Source organism: Centroberyx affinis, unplaced genomic scaffold (assembly GCF_046629955.1).
Source record: "Centroberyx affinis isolate AG114_WGS23_722 - 3 ecotype Tasmania unplaced genomic scaffold, CSIRO-AGI_Caff_v1 ptg001801l_1, whole genome shotgun sequence".
Taxonomy (NCBI): domain Eukaryota; kingdom Metazoa; phylum Chordata; class Actinopteri; order Beryciformes; family Berycidae; genus Centroberyx; species Centroberyx affinis.
The window spans coordinates 35,713-50,280 of record NW_027280191.1 but is presented as its reverse complement, the minus strand read 5'-3'; the positions used below and the strand labels follow the sequence as shown (position 1 = coordinate 50,280).

Genomic DNA, 14,568 nt, shown 5'->3' with positions numbered 1-14,568 from the left:
TTGGATTCAATCTGGGAAAAACATGAACATTTAAAGCTGCATTTCTCTTTGGTAGGATATACTCACCTTTTTCCCCACACATGCCTCTACAGGACAGTCAGTGTCCATGTCTATCATGTGTACAAACAGTGCAGAATCGACCCTGGTGATATTATTTTACTCTGCCACCAGGGAGAATAAAAATTATTCATGATTTAAATGATTATTTTTGTCTGTTTTGGTGGTTCTGGTAATGACTGTAAATCCCTTGGGCAGCTGATGTTGTACTCCGACTGCTCATTAACTCCCATGGAGATGTGCGTGCTATAAAATGGAAATGTTCTTCCAGAGTAAAAAAAAATCGCTGTCAATCTTCTGACTGACCTCCTTTCATAAGTGAATTCAGATAAACAAGGTTCTGTTTTAGATCGAGAGCAGGGAAGTTCTGTTCTGACAGCTCTCTGTCTTACTTTCCCTCACTGCTGACGTCTTTCACTCTTGATTGACGCCTGAACTGACCAATCCTGTCGAACCTCACTCTTTTGACTGACCGATGGGGTTCGCTAATCCTGTCCGCAGGGTGTGCATGCTGGGAAACAGAACCATAAACGGCCACGCTCTCCACGACAGCCACTGTGCCAAGACCACGCTGCTGCAGCTCAAAGAGCCAATGGGGAGCGAGGACGCCAACCTCACCTTCACGGGAGGTGGGTACCGGGGTTAGATCAATGTATTGGTTTGCCGATGTATTGGACGGACACTGGTCTTTGATGAAATATTGGCCAATCATGTTTCCACCGCCAGGTTCTTCCCTAACCTCAGCTATATTAAAGTCTGCAATGAAATAAAATTTTCTTTCCACTTTTTTAATTATTAATTTAATTGTTTAATAATTCATTAATTCATTGTTGTTCCTTGCTTATTGCTGTACAAGGTCACTGGGATAGGGTAGGGCCTATCCCAGCATGCACTGGGTGTAAGGCAGGGAAACACCCAGGGCGAACACAGATACAGTCACTCACATTTGTACCTGTTCAGTTCACCATAAATCCCCTTTGTTCCCCACAGCAGAAAACAGCACCGCGGTCCCGACCTTTGACCCCGGCCATGTTTCTGTGGAGAAGACCACGTCGCTATGGCAACAGTTCTGCGAGGGCACGGAGCTCAACTCCACCTGCGACGACTACTTCACTCACAGCAAATTCTCCCAGATACCGGGGATCCCCGGCCTGGCCAGCGGGATCATTACAGGTACTGTGTGTGTGTGTGTGTGTGTGTGTGTGTGTGTGTGTGTTACAGAGGATGTGTAGTCGTATGACAGTGCATACATATATAAACAAGTTAATTCCAAAATGCTGTGTATCCATTTTGAAAAGATTTTACCCACCTGAAATTCATCTGTTAATATTTCAGAAATACGTATGACTTCATCTTCAAAAATCCAGCTATTTTATAAGCAATTGTGTTAAAATGACTCATTACTTAATTAGTAACCACTGATGTGCTTTGCTTTCATGCCAGCAATCATTTTGTATGAGCAGGTGTATGCAAAATGGTCTCATTATGAAACAAATCTCTTACAAATGGGAAAATGGTGAGAGAATTATGCCACATGTGGTAGCATTAATCCAGTGTAAATGAGGGTATTTTTCTCTCTTAAATATGAACATGGGGATGAGGATTTACTTTCAGTTCAACTAAATTGGATTGGATGGAGAGAATTGGATTAAAACACTGGAAGCCATTTGCCAAAAAAGTTCCAATCTGTGAATAAATTATTGATAATTGTGGCTCTATCATTATTATGTGAATTGCAATTTACATTTACATTTTAATAGAAACATTAGAGCCGTGGAGCTACACGGGAAATGGAGCCCAGGCCAGGTGTCTGTGTGTGTGAGAGAATCCTCGAGGTGCCTTTAATTAGACTGATGAACACTTCAACAGGCTCAGAAGTGGTGACATCACTGCTGCAATCTATCAAGCATTCATTAGGACAACAGAATAACAAGAAAGAAGATGACTTAACACAATAGAAACATAAAACTATATCATGTCAAATACAAATTAAAATCAAGTGCAATCAAATTTGTGCCGTGTTCTTTTAAATTGTCGTTTCTTTTTATTCTCATTCCATTTGTGTTGTTGTGTTGTTTTATTCCTGTAACTTTGTAACTTGTGTTAAGAAAGGCGCTCTATAAATACTTTCTTCTTCTCCTTTTTCTTTTATTTCTTGTTCTCCTTTTTCTTCTTCTCCTTGTTCTTCTCCTTCTCCTTGTTCTCCTTTTTTTTCTTCTCCTTGTTCTTGTTCTTCTCCTTGTTCTTCTTCTCCTTCTTCTCCATCTCTTTCTCCTTGTTCTTGTTCTTCTCCTTCTTCTGCTTTTTCTTCTGTTTCTTGTTCTCCTTTTCCTTCTCCTCTTTCTCCTTGTTCTTCTCCTTCTCCTTGTTCTCCTTTTTGTTCTTCTTCTCCTTGTTCTTCTCCTTCTCTTTCTTCTTGTTCTTGTTCTCCTTCTCTTTCTCCTTGTTCTTCTTCTCCTTCTTCTCCTTCTTCCACTTCTTCTCCTCCTTCTTCTCCTCCTCCTCCTTCTTCTCCTTCCTCCTCTTCTTCTTGCACAGAGAACCTGTGGAGCTCCTACCTCACCAGAGGGGACGTGCTGGAGAAAGGTTCCCTCAACTCCTCTCACATTGCACACCCAGCAACCAATCAGCGGCCCTACGTGTTCGCTGACATCACCACCTCCTTCACCCTACTGGTCGGCATCTTCTTCCCATCTGTCACAGGTACAGACCTCCCGTTTTTCTTTGATGTGTTTGATACAGTTCACAACTCCCTTGGTGTTCTTGTAATGCTAAACCGCACACTAGGCTCGGGTGATATCCAAGATGTAAATGTCACGATACACAATATTATCGGCGTTCGCCAGGAGGGGAGGATGGGGGGGTCAGTTGGGTGTTGGTCTCAACAGTTTTCTCAACAGCAATACTAAAACAATTTAAACATTTTTCTTCTAAATTACATTACCATTGTGATTATTGTTTTTTTTACTACACTACCACTAGCAGAGTATAGGTTTCTAAGTGCACAATTGTGATCTAAGCAACACTTATATATTTTATACCGTGAAAAATATTGCGATATTCAATATTATCGACTATCGGCCCAAGCCTACTGAACACCTCCTGTTTAAGAGACAAGCTTCTCTCTTACAAATGGAAACGTAAAATGAACAGAAACTCAATTGTTTGTGAAAGGTTATCGCCACTCGCCACCGCTCCATTAATAAAAGGTATCGGCAGGGCGAAAACAGTGGGTGTGATGTATTGATGTTGACTTCTTCTGTGGCTGGAGGAGGAGGAGAAGGAGGAGGAGGAAGCACTTCATCTTGACTTTATCATGTCTCTTTTTCTGTCTGGCTTTCTTTCATGGATATTTCTACACCCATTCACTTCGATTTTTTCAAATTTAGTTTACTTCATTTGAATTTATTTCAATTCCGTAAGCTTTAGTGGCATGTACTGCACAATTCAAAATATCGCTGTTAACGTGAAAACCTTGTTAACTCCAATTTTGGTGCTTTTCATGTTGTATCTTCAGTTGAAGGATTACATGCTCCTCTCTGGTTTGAGAAAATGTTCCGACTTCTTGGGCTGATGAAACCCTTTCAAAATTTATGGAGAACCTGACGAAGCCTCTTGGCGAAATGCATCGTTTGCTGAATTTTTTGCACAAATATTATTATAAAAATGGATTATTGGAAAAAATACTGGACTAAGGCTTCTTGGTGTGCGACAGACTTCTTCATTTGTGAATTTATGCGGTTGTAAAACTCACTGGATAAATAAAAAAATGCATGTTAGTCAAGCTAAAATCAAGGTTGTTTTTCCTAGTTTCTAAAAAGTTGACATTTGGGAGATGTGAGATTTTCACCTGACAGCAAAATCAGTTATGATAGTAACAAAGCTATTTCGTAATAAATAATAAATACTACTAATAAAAGTAACTTACTAAGTAGAACTGCGTAATACTACTAATACTAGTTATTCTCTGTTAATTATAATGATTTCCTCCTCTTCCTCAGGAATCATGGCCGGTTCCAACCGGTCGGGGGATCTGAAAGACGCCCAGCGCTCGATCCCCATAGGAACCATCCTGGCCATCCTCACCACCTCCCTCGTCTGTATCCTTTTGTCATGTGACACATTTCATTCGGCGGACGCTTTTTATCCAAAACAACTCACAGTACCATGAGTACCATACAGTTTCAGCATGGTGGACCCAGTGGAAATGGAAACTCTGTTCTTCACTCCCTTATGTTTCTACTAATTTGCACACGTATAACAGCATTCTTTGTAATATAACAAGTTTCTAGCTACTACCATTTTATCTGCACTGTTCTGCCATACAGAGGCAAACAGCTACTTTCTCTGTGTGTTGAAAAGTGAAAGAACATAACTAGGGTTTAGATTTCATATAAACAAAAATCAATCCTATAAATGCCATAGCCTTGACTACTTTTTGTGTGTTTGCAAAGTTAAAGATCCTGACTCGGGGGTTTAGATTTCACATCAAAAAAATCAATCCTATTAATGCTATTAAATGATATGCTATCCACTTCTGTATCAGCAATACTTTTGTCGATACAGACTTTGAGGTCATGTTTCTCAGTTTCACCACTCATGCAGTTACCGCTCTTTGGTTTTGTAGAGCAGTATTGTATTTCCGTGTGTGTTGTATTATCGCAATAACACCCCAGAGGATGTTCTTTACTTTTATCATGTGTACAGCAACGTTGGTCCTCAAGGGGATTATAGCTCTATACAACAGTTACCAACGCATGCACACTGTCCGAAAAGTTTTCTTTAAAGTGGCGTACGTATACAATTGGGTTGGAGTGTATCTTTGACCAATGAGATCACTCGGCTGAAAACTAACCCTTGCATGAGCACTTTCAGTCTTCTGATACGTGGGAGAAGCTCGAGGCAAATTTCCATTTCCACCATTGACGATGAATTCGGTCCAGTCCAGCCCAGCCCAGTCTGTTCATGTAGGCACGCTTTGACTATCCAACAGTGTCTGTAGAGCACAGAGGTCCCGCCCCCGCCGTCTTCCAGGAAGCGTGGGGATTTCATAACAAGCGGTCCCACGCATTTCTCCGGTCTTAGAATCCCCCGGCGAAGGCAGGAAAAAGTCCGAAAAAGCCCAGAACAAAGTTGCTCCTTAGACATTTAGTTACATTTCACATTTTTACTTTGTAGGCATTTAGCTGTTAGTCTTATTCAGAGTGACATGTAAGATTCAGTTCCCTGGTCTCCGAATGGGGACTCAGGTCACATGACTCGGACTCAAGTCAGACTAGAGTCACAATTTTAATTGCTTGAGACTTGACTTGATGCATGAGGAGAAGACTTGAAACCTGACTTGACTTGGGTTCTGGTGACTTGGGACTTGACTTTGACTTGTACTTTGATGACTTGAAAAGGTTTCTAAAGTCTTGACTTGAGATCTTGTGTTTGTGTAAATGACTCAGATTGAAAGTGATGAGATTTGTTCCAGCAGACGACTGAATTTAAATTCTGTTTTCTGAATTTGTATGGAATGATTGAATTTATTGAAGTTGAAACTGATTATAGAAATCAAACTCATGATGCTCTTACCAAGTTTTTATCCTATTAAAACCATATTGCATTGAAAATTCCTAGATATTTAGTTTTCTTTAAGATATTAAATTGATACTGGACTCTTGATTTGTTCTGACTTGACTTGCTGTTCTACATTTAGACTTGAGACTTGACATTAATGACATGGACTTGACTTGGTAATCTGCATTTAGACTTGAGACTGACTTGGCACTCGAGCAAAGTTGACTTGGTCACACCTCTGCTAAAAGTCATACTTAAGTCTCTCTGCATTGTGATATAAGCTGTGAAACAGATGGGAAACGCAATTTACAACATGATTTTCTAGAGAAATACCTTTTAGACCCTTTGAATTGATCAAAATTGTACTGCTTTCAACACCTCAACAACCAAAGTGCTCAGGCAAAAACTCCTAGGTCATCATATTTTAGGTAATTTTGGGGTTTTTAAGAAGCCTGTCTTTTTATTATGATGCAGCATTGTAGCTGTTATCCAAGTCTTTATAAGCCACTGTTGAGTTCTATGTGTTAGTTCTTTTCAAGTGCTTTTATCGTTTCATGATTGTCACTTTAGTGCCATTGCTCGCCTGTTTTCTGGTTTGCAACGTCGGGGTAAAATGTATTTTTAGGCTTTTGTGTAGATTTATATCCGTTTTATTTTATTTGCCTGCCGAGTGTCTTGTTTTCCTGAGTGCCGTCCCTCCAGACCTGAGCAGTGTCGTTTTGTTTGGGGCCTGCATTGACGGAGTGGTGCTCAGAGACAAGTCAGTATACCTCTGTGTGTGTGTGTGTGTGTGTGTGTGTGTTTATCTGTGTGTGTGTAATCTAGTGATGGGTGTGTCTGTGTGTGTGTGTGAAAGAGAGAGAAAAAGCTTGTTTCAAATGTGTGTGAGAACAGTGTGAGACTGTAAAGAAAATAAAGTGGATCACGTGACAGAATGCGTGTGTGGCCCGCTGCAGGTTTGGAGACTCGGTGAAGGGGAACCTGGTGGTGGGGACGCTGGCCTGGCCCTCCCCCTTGGTCATCGTGATTGGCTCTTTCTTCTCGACGTGCGGGGCAGGCCTCCAGTCGCTGACCGGCGCGCCCCGCCTCCTCCAGGCCATCGCCAAGGACAACATCATCCCCTTCCTCAGGGTTAGAGACACCGTTTTTTTTTTTTAGATTTTATTCATCTATTTTCAGTCTAGTTTGTACTCTTCGCACATCTGCATATATAATACATTCTTTTTCTTTATTTGTGTGTGTGTGAGGAGAATACAAAGATTTCTTCTTCTTCTTCTCCTCCTACTCCTCCTTCTTCTCCTTCTTCTCCATATCCTTCTTCTAATCTCTAAGCAAGCAGAAACAGGAGTGAATGACGAGACTTTGTTGTCCTTCTCCTGCTTGTTGTTGTTCTTCTCCTCCTCCTTTGTCTTTTTCTCCTGTCCTTTTTGTTCTTCTTCTCCTCCTTCTCCTCCTTCTTCTCCTTCTTCTCCTCCTCCATATCTTTCTTCTAATCTCTAAGCAAGCAGAAACAGGAGTGAATGACGAGACTTTGTTGTCCTTCTCCTGCTTGTTGTTCTTCTCCTCTTCCTTTGTCTTTTTCTCCTGTCCTTTTTGTTCTTCTTCTCCTCCTTCTTCTCCTTCTTCTTCTCCTCCATATCCTTCTTCTAATCTCTAAGCAAGCAGAAACAGGAGTGAATGACAAGACTTTGTTCTTGTTCTTCTTCTCCTTCTCCTTGTTCTTCTTCTCCTCTTCTTCCTCCTCCTCCTCCTCCTCCTAATCCCTAAACAAGCAGAAACAGGTGTGAATGATGAGACTGCCGCTGTTTTTTTCACGCTACTGACTCAAGTGTGTGTGTGTGTGTGTGTGTGTGTGTGTGTGTGTGTGTGCCAGGTGTTTGGCCATGGGAAGGCCAATGGGGAGCCTACCTGGGCCCTGCTGCTGACCGCCCTGATAGCCGAGCTGGGGATCCTCATCGCCTCCCTGGATCTGGTGGCTCCCATCCTGTCCATGTGAGATACTGATGTTTCTGTGTGTGTGTGTGTGTGTGTGTGTGTGTGTGTGTGTGTGAGAGAGAGAGAGAGAGAAAGACAGAAAAAGACAGAGAGAGAGAAAAATAATCCAGAAACACAGTGAATTTGTAACATTATTAAATGACAAAAAACTACAATACCTATTACGTGAAATTCCAGACATGTTACATAATCAGTTTGATCTGCATTTGTTTACAGTTATTCTTAAGTTTGTTGTAATCATTTTGTTTGCTTATGATTATTAATGTTTGCCTTCATTGTTTATGTAAGATTTGGCAACATAAGTATTACTTGTCATGCCAATAAAGCTGATTGAAACTTAAAAAAAAAGAAATTGAATTGAGAGAGAGAGAGACAGAGAGAAACTATGGATCTCACTCTTCCTCTCACCCCCTTTATCACTTGTACTTGTGTGGGCTGCTGCCTGCTGGCTGTAGATTTGTGGTGTGTTCAGTTTCATTGTTTTGTTGCGAGTGTGTTTGTATGTGTGTGTGTGGGTGTGTAGGTGAGTCCTGTGAGTTTTTAAGGTATTTTTAGTTCCATTTTCCTCCGTTTTTGTTGTGAGATGTTTCATGAAAGAACATAAGAAGTGAAACTCGCTCCACTCTCTCTACAGTATCACGTCAGTTTATGTTAGTAACATGTGATCCTAAAAACTCAGGAGCAGATATGTTCACAGAATGTGTGTTTCTAAGTTTTTTTCAGGCACATATTTGACTTGGTCTCCTAGGGAAAAAAAATCACCATAGGAACTTGTATCTCTCTCTTGTGGTCTCAGTTTTCAATTTTGATTTATTTTTCAGGACTGCTTTATTGGCATGGCTATTAAACAGAAACAGTACGGCCAGAGCAATATACTGAATATGAAATTTCAAAATTTCTCTCAAATTCAAATAAGCTTTATTGGCAGGACAAGTTAATTTGTGTTGCCAAAGCATTTGCAAGAATACAACCATCAACAATAAACAATCATATAAAATAAATAATACATTTTTCTCTCTTTCTCTGTCTGTAACTCTCTCTCTCAATTCAATTCAAATGAGCTTTAATAGCATGAAATACTTAAACTCTTAATACTTAAGATTAAATACTTAATCTGTTGCCAAAACAAAATGGTGATAATGAATGAAAGTAGCAATATTAACAATTAAAATAATTATTTATTATTTCTCTCTCTCTCTCTCTCTCTCTCTCTCTCTCTCTCTCTCTCTCTCTCTCTCTCTCTCTCTCTCTCTCTCTCTCTCTCTCTCTCCAGGTTCTTCCTCATGTGTTACTTGTTTGTGAACCTGGCCTGCGCCCTCCAGACTCTGCTGAGGACGCCCAACTGGAGGCCGCGCTTTTCCTACTATCACTGGTAGTGCTACACACTCCAAACGTACACACACACACACACACACACACACACACACACACACATACGCTACACACAGATAAACACACCACACAAAAACCACACACACACACACACACTCACTGATCTGTCCCTTGTCTGTGTCCAGGACCTTGTCGTTTTTGGGGATGACTATCTGCCTGGCGCTGATGTTCATCTCCTCTTGGTACTACGCAATCGTTGCTATGGTGATCGCCGGCATGATCTACAAGTACATAGAGTACCATGGGTATGTTGCCATGGAGATGGATTCCCCCACATGATTGTACATGCACGGCATGGTCAAGAGCGGTGTGTGTATGTATACGTGTGTGCATGTCCTTCCGTATATACACATATGTTTGTGTATGTTAGTGTATTTTAGTGTATTTGTGTGTGTGTGTGTGTGTGTTAGTGTATCTGTGTGTGTGTGAATCAGCTATATTTCATGTGGGTGTGTGTCATTGGAGGTCGCAGTAAGTCTCGGATAACCTATTCGGCTCTGTGTATGCATCACCATAAATATCTGTGTGTGTGTGTGTGTGTGTGTGTGTGTGTGTATGTCAGAGCGGAGAAGGAGTGGGGCGATGGGATCCGCGGTCTGTCGCTCAGCGCCGCCCGCTACGCCCTCTTGAGGCTGGAAGAGGGACCGCCGCACACCAAAAACTGGAGGTACTGAACTGCATCGTGGACATTTTTCATTTCATTTCATTAATTTGTTTTGTTTTTGCAGTTCACTCAAAGTCAGAATATACATTGAAACTGTGCTTCACATAATAATATAGAGGCTTCATTGTCTGTAATTTGTTGTGTAGAAGAACCTGCTCATGGCAAGAGCTCTCAAGTTACAGTACACTTCCTGAGTCGATTGAACCGAAAGTGCTTTGACGCCGACTCTTCACCCTAAACACCCCCCCCCCTTCTTCCTCTCCAGGCCCCAGCTGTTAGTCCTGCTGAAGCTGGATGAGGACGCCCATGTCAAATCCCCCCGCCTGCTGACGTTCGCCAGCCAGCTGAAGGCGGGGAAGGGCCTGACCATCGTCGGCACCGTCATCCCCGGAAACTTCCTCCACAGCTACGGAGAGGCTCTCGCCGCCGAACAGGTGGGACTCCACATCCTTACAGCGTTCCTGTGCTCACGGAAAACCTGGAAAAGTTGTTCATAACCGCTTTTTTTTTTTTTTTTCAACACAGCTAGGTGTTTCATGTAAATCTTGGTGAATCTGTAGATGTAGTTACCCATCCCAAACATTCCATCTAGAGATTATAGTTTATATAGTATATAGTTTTTAATTTAAAAAATACACAAATGACAAAGATAACAAATAATATACAGTGCAGGGAGAGGCAGAAAACCCAATGGGCTTATTTGAAGTCTCCACCTAAAAAATTTTACAATTTCACAATGTTATAGAGAACACAAAAATAACATACAGAATATAATATGACTATATAAAAGTGATGGCAAACTAATAAAAACAAAATATATATAAGCAACAACAACAATAATAACAATAATGATATCAAAATAAAAGCAAAAAATGTGAGTGTGTGATATGTAAGAGTGAGTGCATATGTGCGTACGTGTGTGTGTGTGCGTGTGTGTGTGGGTGCGTGTGTATGTTTGTGGGAGGGATATTGGTTTATACACCTGTATTGACTCCTGAGCAATAGTAATGATACATGTCACTATGAGTGAAACAAATAAAACATGGATACATGGACAACAATACATGGGGAAAAGCAGTTACAAAATAGCAGTTAAATGGTCTTTTAAGCATCTTTTGTAACATTTTATAGAGGAACAGTTTTTTGCCAAATGGGAAAAGCCATTCCATAATTTGGTACCCCTAAATCTTATCGAAAATTAACCTCTGCAAGTGAGAAATTTAGGAGGATGAAGATTATCTCTCTCTCTCTCTGATGTTTTCAGCTACTTTGTCCTCTGTTTTCAAGAGCATAAAACATCCTGTTCTCTCTCTCTTTAACCTAATTTTGTAGCCATCGCTTGGCCTTTTTCATTTTTTTCTTCTAAGGGCTTTTGAAGTTACGCCGATTTACACACATGCCTACTTTGATACTGTTGTAAAAGATCAAAGTCAATGTTGTATGTATGAATGTTATATATAGAATTTTGGAAACATTTGATACTTTGACAAAATGTGTTCTGCAAGATGAAGTTCCCATTCCTTGACAGCGGATTACAGCAGTTGGAGTCAAACAACGACATCATCAAACATGCAGCATGTCTTAAACTGAATCCCAGTCCATTTAAACTGGTTTAAAATACTGGTGCCAGGAGCTAAACATGGAGCTATTTGGCTTGTACAGCCAACAAAGACAGACACCCCAAAAAAACCCTGTTGACCTCCCTCCTGCAGTAGCATAACATTTATTTAGTGTTTGTATCAAAGTCAAAATTCTGGTATTGTGACAACACTAGTAGGAAAACTTGCATTGCAATCTCAATAGATTTTCATTCTTTTTTTATTCTTTCCCTTTCACTCTGTCCTGCTCTTTGTTGTTTCTTTGTTTCTGTCTGTCTGTCTTCCTTTCTTTCTGCCTTTCTTTCTGTCTGCCTTTCTCCCTCCCTCCCTCCCTCCATGTGTCCCCAACCCTCAGACTATGAAGCACCTGATGGATAAGGAGCGTGTGAAGGGTTTCTGCCAGTGCATCGTGGCCCAGAAGCCGCGCGACGGCATCAGCCACATGATCCAGTCCAGCGGCCTGGGGGGGATGAAGCACAACACGGTGGTGATGGGCTGGCCTCATGCCTGGAGGCAGAGCGAGGACCCGCAGTCCTGGAAGACCTTCATCAGTGAGTGGAAGACGAATGGAAAGGGAGAGGGGGAAAAAATACAAATCTAAATACTTATCTTCAGTGATTTGGACCTGTCAGATTTGTTAACGAATCAGTAAGCCACGGGAGGCTGTGCTTACAGTGATTTTATAACGGCTAAGAAGAGTTTTTAGCTGTTCCAAAGTTGTATAAAACATTATATTACGTTATAAACGTTATTGAACAGTGGTAGAAAGAATACAAATGTTAAATATAGTACTTATCTTTAATTAATGTTAATTAAATGTAATAATAATTAAATGTTTATTCTCCCCCAAGCAATAAAGTTCTTGAACAAAGACAACAAACAACAAATTGGTTGCTAAGCAACACATAAGTAGTGGTATTAGTGGTGATTTTGGGTTACCACATTAATATTGAAATTAAGTGTTATGCCATCACAGGTGTGTTTTTTGGGGTATTTTACAATGGCTTGGAATGTTCGCAGTCAATCAGAACTGAGGACTGGAACTATCTGTTTTATAATAATCTTTTTTTCAACCAATAAAGGAAGACCTAGTTAAGGAATAGTAATCCAACAATTTCACAAAATTCCTAATTATATAATGCAGTCAGCCAAACAACACCCAGGACACTTGAATAAACTGCTTCCCAGTTGTCTCTCGACTGACTGAATAAATGGTTGCATCTATTGTTGCGGTCGATTAGTAAAGTGCTATCATATCTTATCTTATCTTGAAAGTAATTTACTTTAAAGTACATTTTATTTCTATTTATTTTTGATTAATTCTGCCTAATTAGGGCTAATCCCGCCCCCTGTGACCCCGAAAGGAATCAGGTTCTCGGGTCGAGGAGAATGAGTGAATTTGACCGGGGAAAAAATCGGTGTGAGCCCGGCATGTAGCAGAGTCTGTTTGAGCTCCTAGCAGCCTGACGGCGCCCCCTGTCTCTCCTCCAGACACGGTGCGTGTGACCACAGCGGCCCACCTGGCCCTGCTGGTGCCCAAAAACATCTCGCTGTTCCCCAGCAACAGCGAGCCGTGCGCAGAGGGCTACATCGACGTCTGGTGGATCGTCCATGATGGAGGGATGCTGATGCTGCTGCCCTTCCTGCTGCGCCAACACAAGGTAGGCCCGTGTGTGTGTGTGTGTGTGTGTGTGTGTGTGTGTGGGAGAGACTGTCTTCCTGTTTATGTCCGCCAAAGCGTCCAGTATGTGATGATGTTAGTGTTAATCCACTTTCAGGTCAATCAGTTCACAAAGAAAAAAGAAACCGCTCTCATTTGCTAATAATATTTATTCATCCTAATTATTTTGTGATATTGTAATTATTTTTTTTTTTATTTTTTATCTTTTTTTCATGTCATTTTACTAGACAAATTCTGCCTTGCTTTTGCTTGTATTTTTTATTTTGTCCATTCATTTTATGTAAAGCACTTTGAGTTGCGTTCTTTGTATGAATGGCGCTATAAAAATAAAGTTATTATGATTGGATGGATATGGAAACTTTTGAAGAAGTTCCACTGACTGAATTAATGGTATTGATCCTCACCCTGCTGGTGTAGAACTGAAGTGTTTAGTAGTATTGATTCAGTAGAACGTCTAAATGTCTTTTTGAGTTCCTTTCCTCCAGTGAGAATATTGCTCGATGTCTAACCGTTGCGTCTGAACGTTCCCCCCCCTCCCCTTCCCCAGGTGTGGCGTAAGTGTGCGATGCGGATCTTCACGGTGGCCCAGATGGAGGATAATTCCATCCAGATGAAGAAGGACCTGGCAACCTTCCTGTATCACCTGCGTATCGAGGCCGACGTGGAGGTGGTGGAGATGGTACGCTGCTCAGGACTTGTGCCTTTTCAAGTCACATTTCAAGTCGCATTTGTGTCACATATGAGATATTCAAGATACACTCGGCTCATGGAATATGACACTTGTCCAAAAGGTTTTTGAATTTGCCGTGAGGATGTGTAGATAATCTTCCCTTCAATCTCTCATGTGCAAATGTAGGTATCTTTGAAGGTTATCTGAATAACCCAAATAACAAATTTAAAATACTTGTAGCGAGCCACAACAAGACCTGGGACTGATCTGGGACATTCAGATTAATTGTTGTACAAAAATATGACCATTTAACCGAAGAAAGAACAAAATTTCTCACAAAGATTTGTCATGTAGTTGTATGTATAGAGGCGATACTGTCATAATTGCAGGGATTGTCTTATTATAGCAACTGCATTTAGCGAATATGTTTTGTGTTTCTGCATTTATCCTTTGTCTCTTTATATCTTAACTGTGCAGCTTTGGCTTTGGAAGCAAGGCAAACGACAAGAAAAAAATGTAGATGGACAATTAACCGTAATCGTCTCTCATCATCTCTTCTCTTCCTTTTCTGCTCTTCTGTTCTCTAATCTGATGTTTTCCAATCTTCTCTTTTTTCATCTTTTCTTTTCCAATCTTTTTCTCTTCTCTTCTCTCCCCTCTCCTCTCCTCTCCTCTCCTCTCCCCTGCTCTCCCCTCTCCCCTCTCCTCTCCTCTCCTCTCCTCTCCTCCCCTCTCCTCTCCTCTCCTCTCCTCCTCTCTCCTCCTCCTCTCCTCCCCTCAGCATGACAGTGACATCAGTGCGTACACGTATGAAAGGACCCTGATGATGGAGCAGAGGTCTCAGATGCTGCGACAGATGAGACTCTCCAAGTCCGACCGGGAAAGAGAGGTAAGCCTGGGTCAGACTGCAGGACTGTTCAAATCTTGACTGACGAGGGACGTTCAGACT

The 14,568-nt window shown here is 41.2% G+C and overlaps 1 protein-coding gene across 1 annotated transcript in view; it reads left to right on the top strand.

Annotated features, from left to right (window-relative positions):
- LOC139652479 (solute carrier family 12 member 6-like) overlaps positions 1 to 14,568 on the top strand; it is a 38,433-nt gene that overhangs the window by 17,628 nt on the left and 6,237 nt on the right. Inside the window, exons 9-23 of the mRNA XM_071529568.1 lie at positions 559 to 686; positions 1,048 to 1,230; positions 2,596 to 2,760; positions 4,059 to 4,157; positions 6,322 to 6,379; positions 6,576 to 6,750; positions 7,493 to 7,611; positions 8,888 to 8,986; positions 9,132 to 9,251; positions 9,569 to 9,673; positions 9,936 to 10,104; positions 11,624 to 11,819; positions 12,760 to 12,929; positions 13,497 to 13,628; positions 14,401 to 14,508. Coding sequence (XP_071385669.1) covers positions 559 to 686; positions 1,048 to 1,230; positions 2,596 to 2,760; positions 4,059 to 4,157; positions 6,322 to 6,379; positions 6,576 to 6,750; positions 7,493 to 7,611; positions 8,888 to 8,986; positions 9,132 to 9,251; positions 9,569 to 9,673; positions 9,936 to 10,104; positions 11,624 to 11,819; positions 12,760 to 12,929; positions 13,497 to 13,628; positions 14,401 to 14,508 — 2,026 coding nt within the window. The remainder of the gene's footprint in view (positions 1 to 558; positions 687 to 1,047; positions 1,231 to 2,595; positions 2,761 to 4,058; positions 4,158 to 6,321; positions 6,380 to 6,575; positions 6,751 to 7,492; positions 7,612 to 8,887; positions 8,987 to 9,131; positions 9,252 to 9,568; positions 9,674 to 9,935; positions 10,105 to 11,623; positions 11,820 to 12,759; positions 12,930 to 13,496; positions 13,629 to 14,400; positions 14,509 to 14,568) is intronic.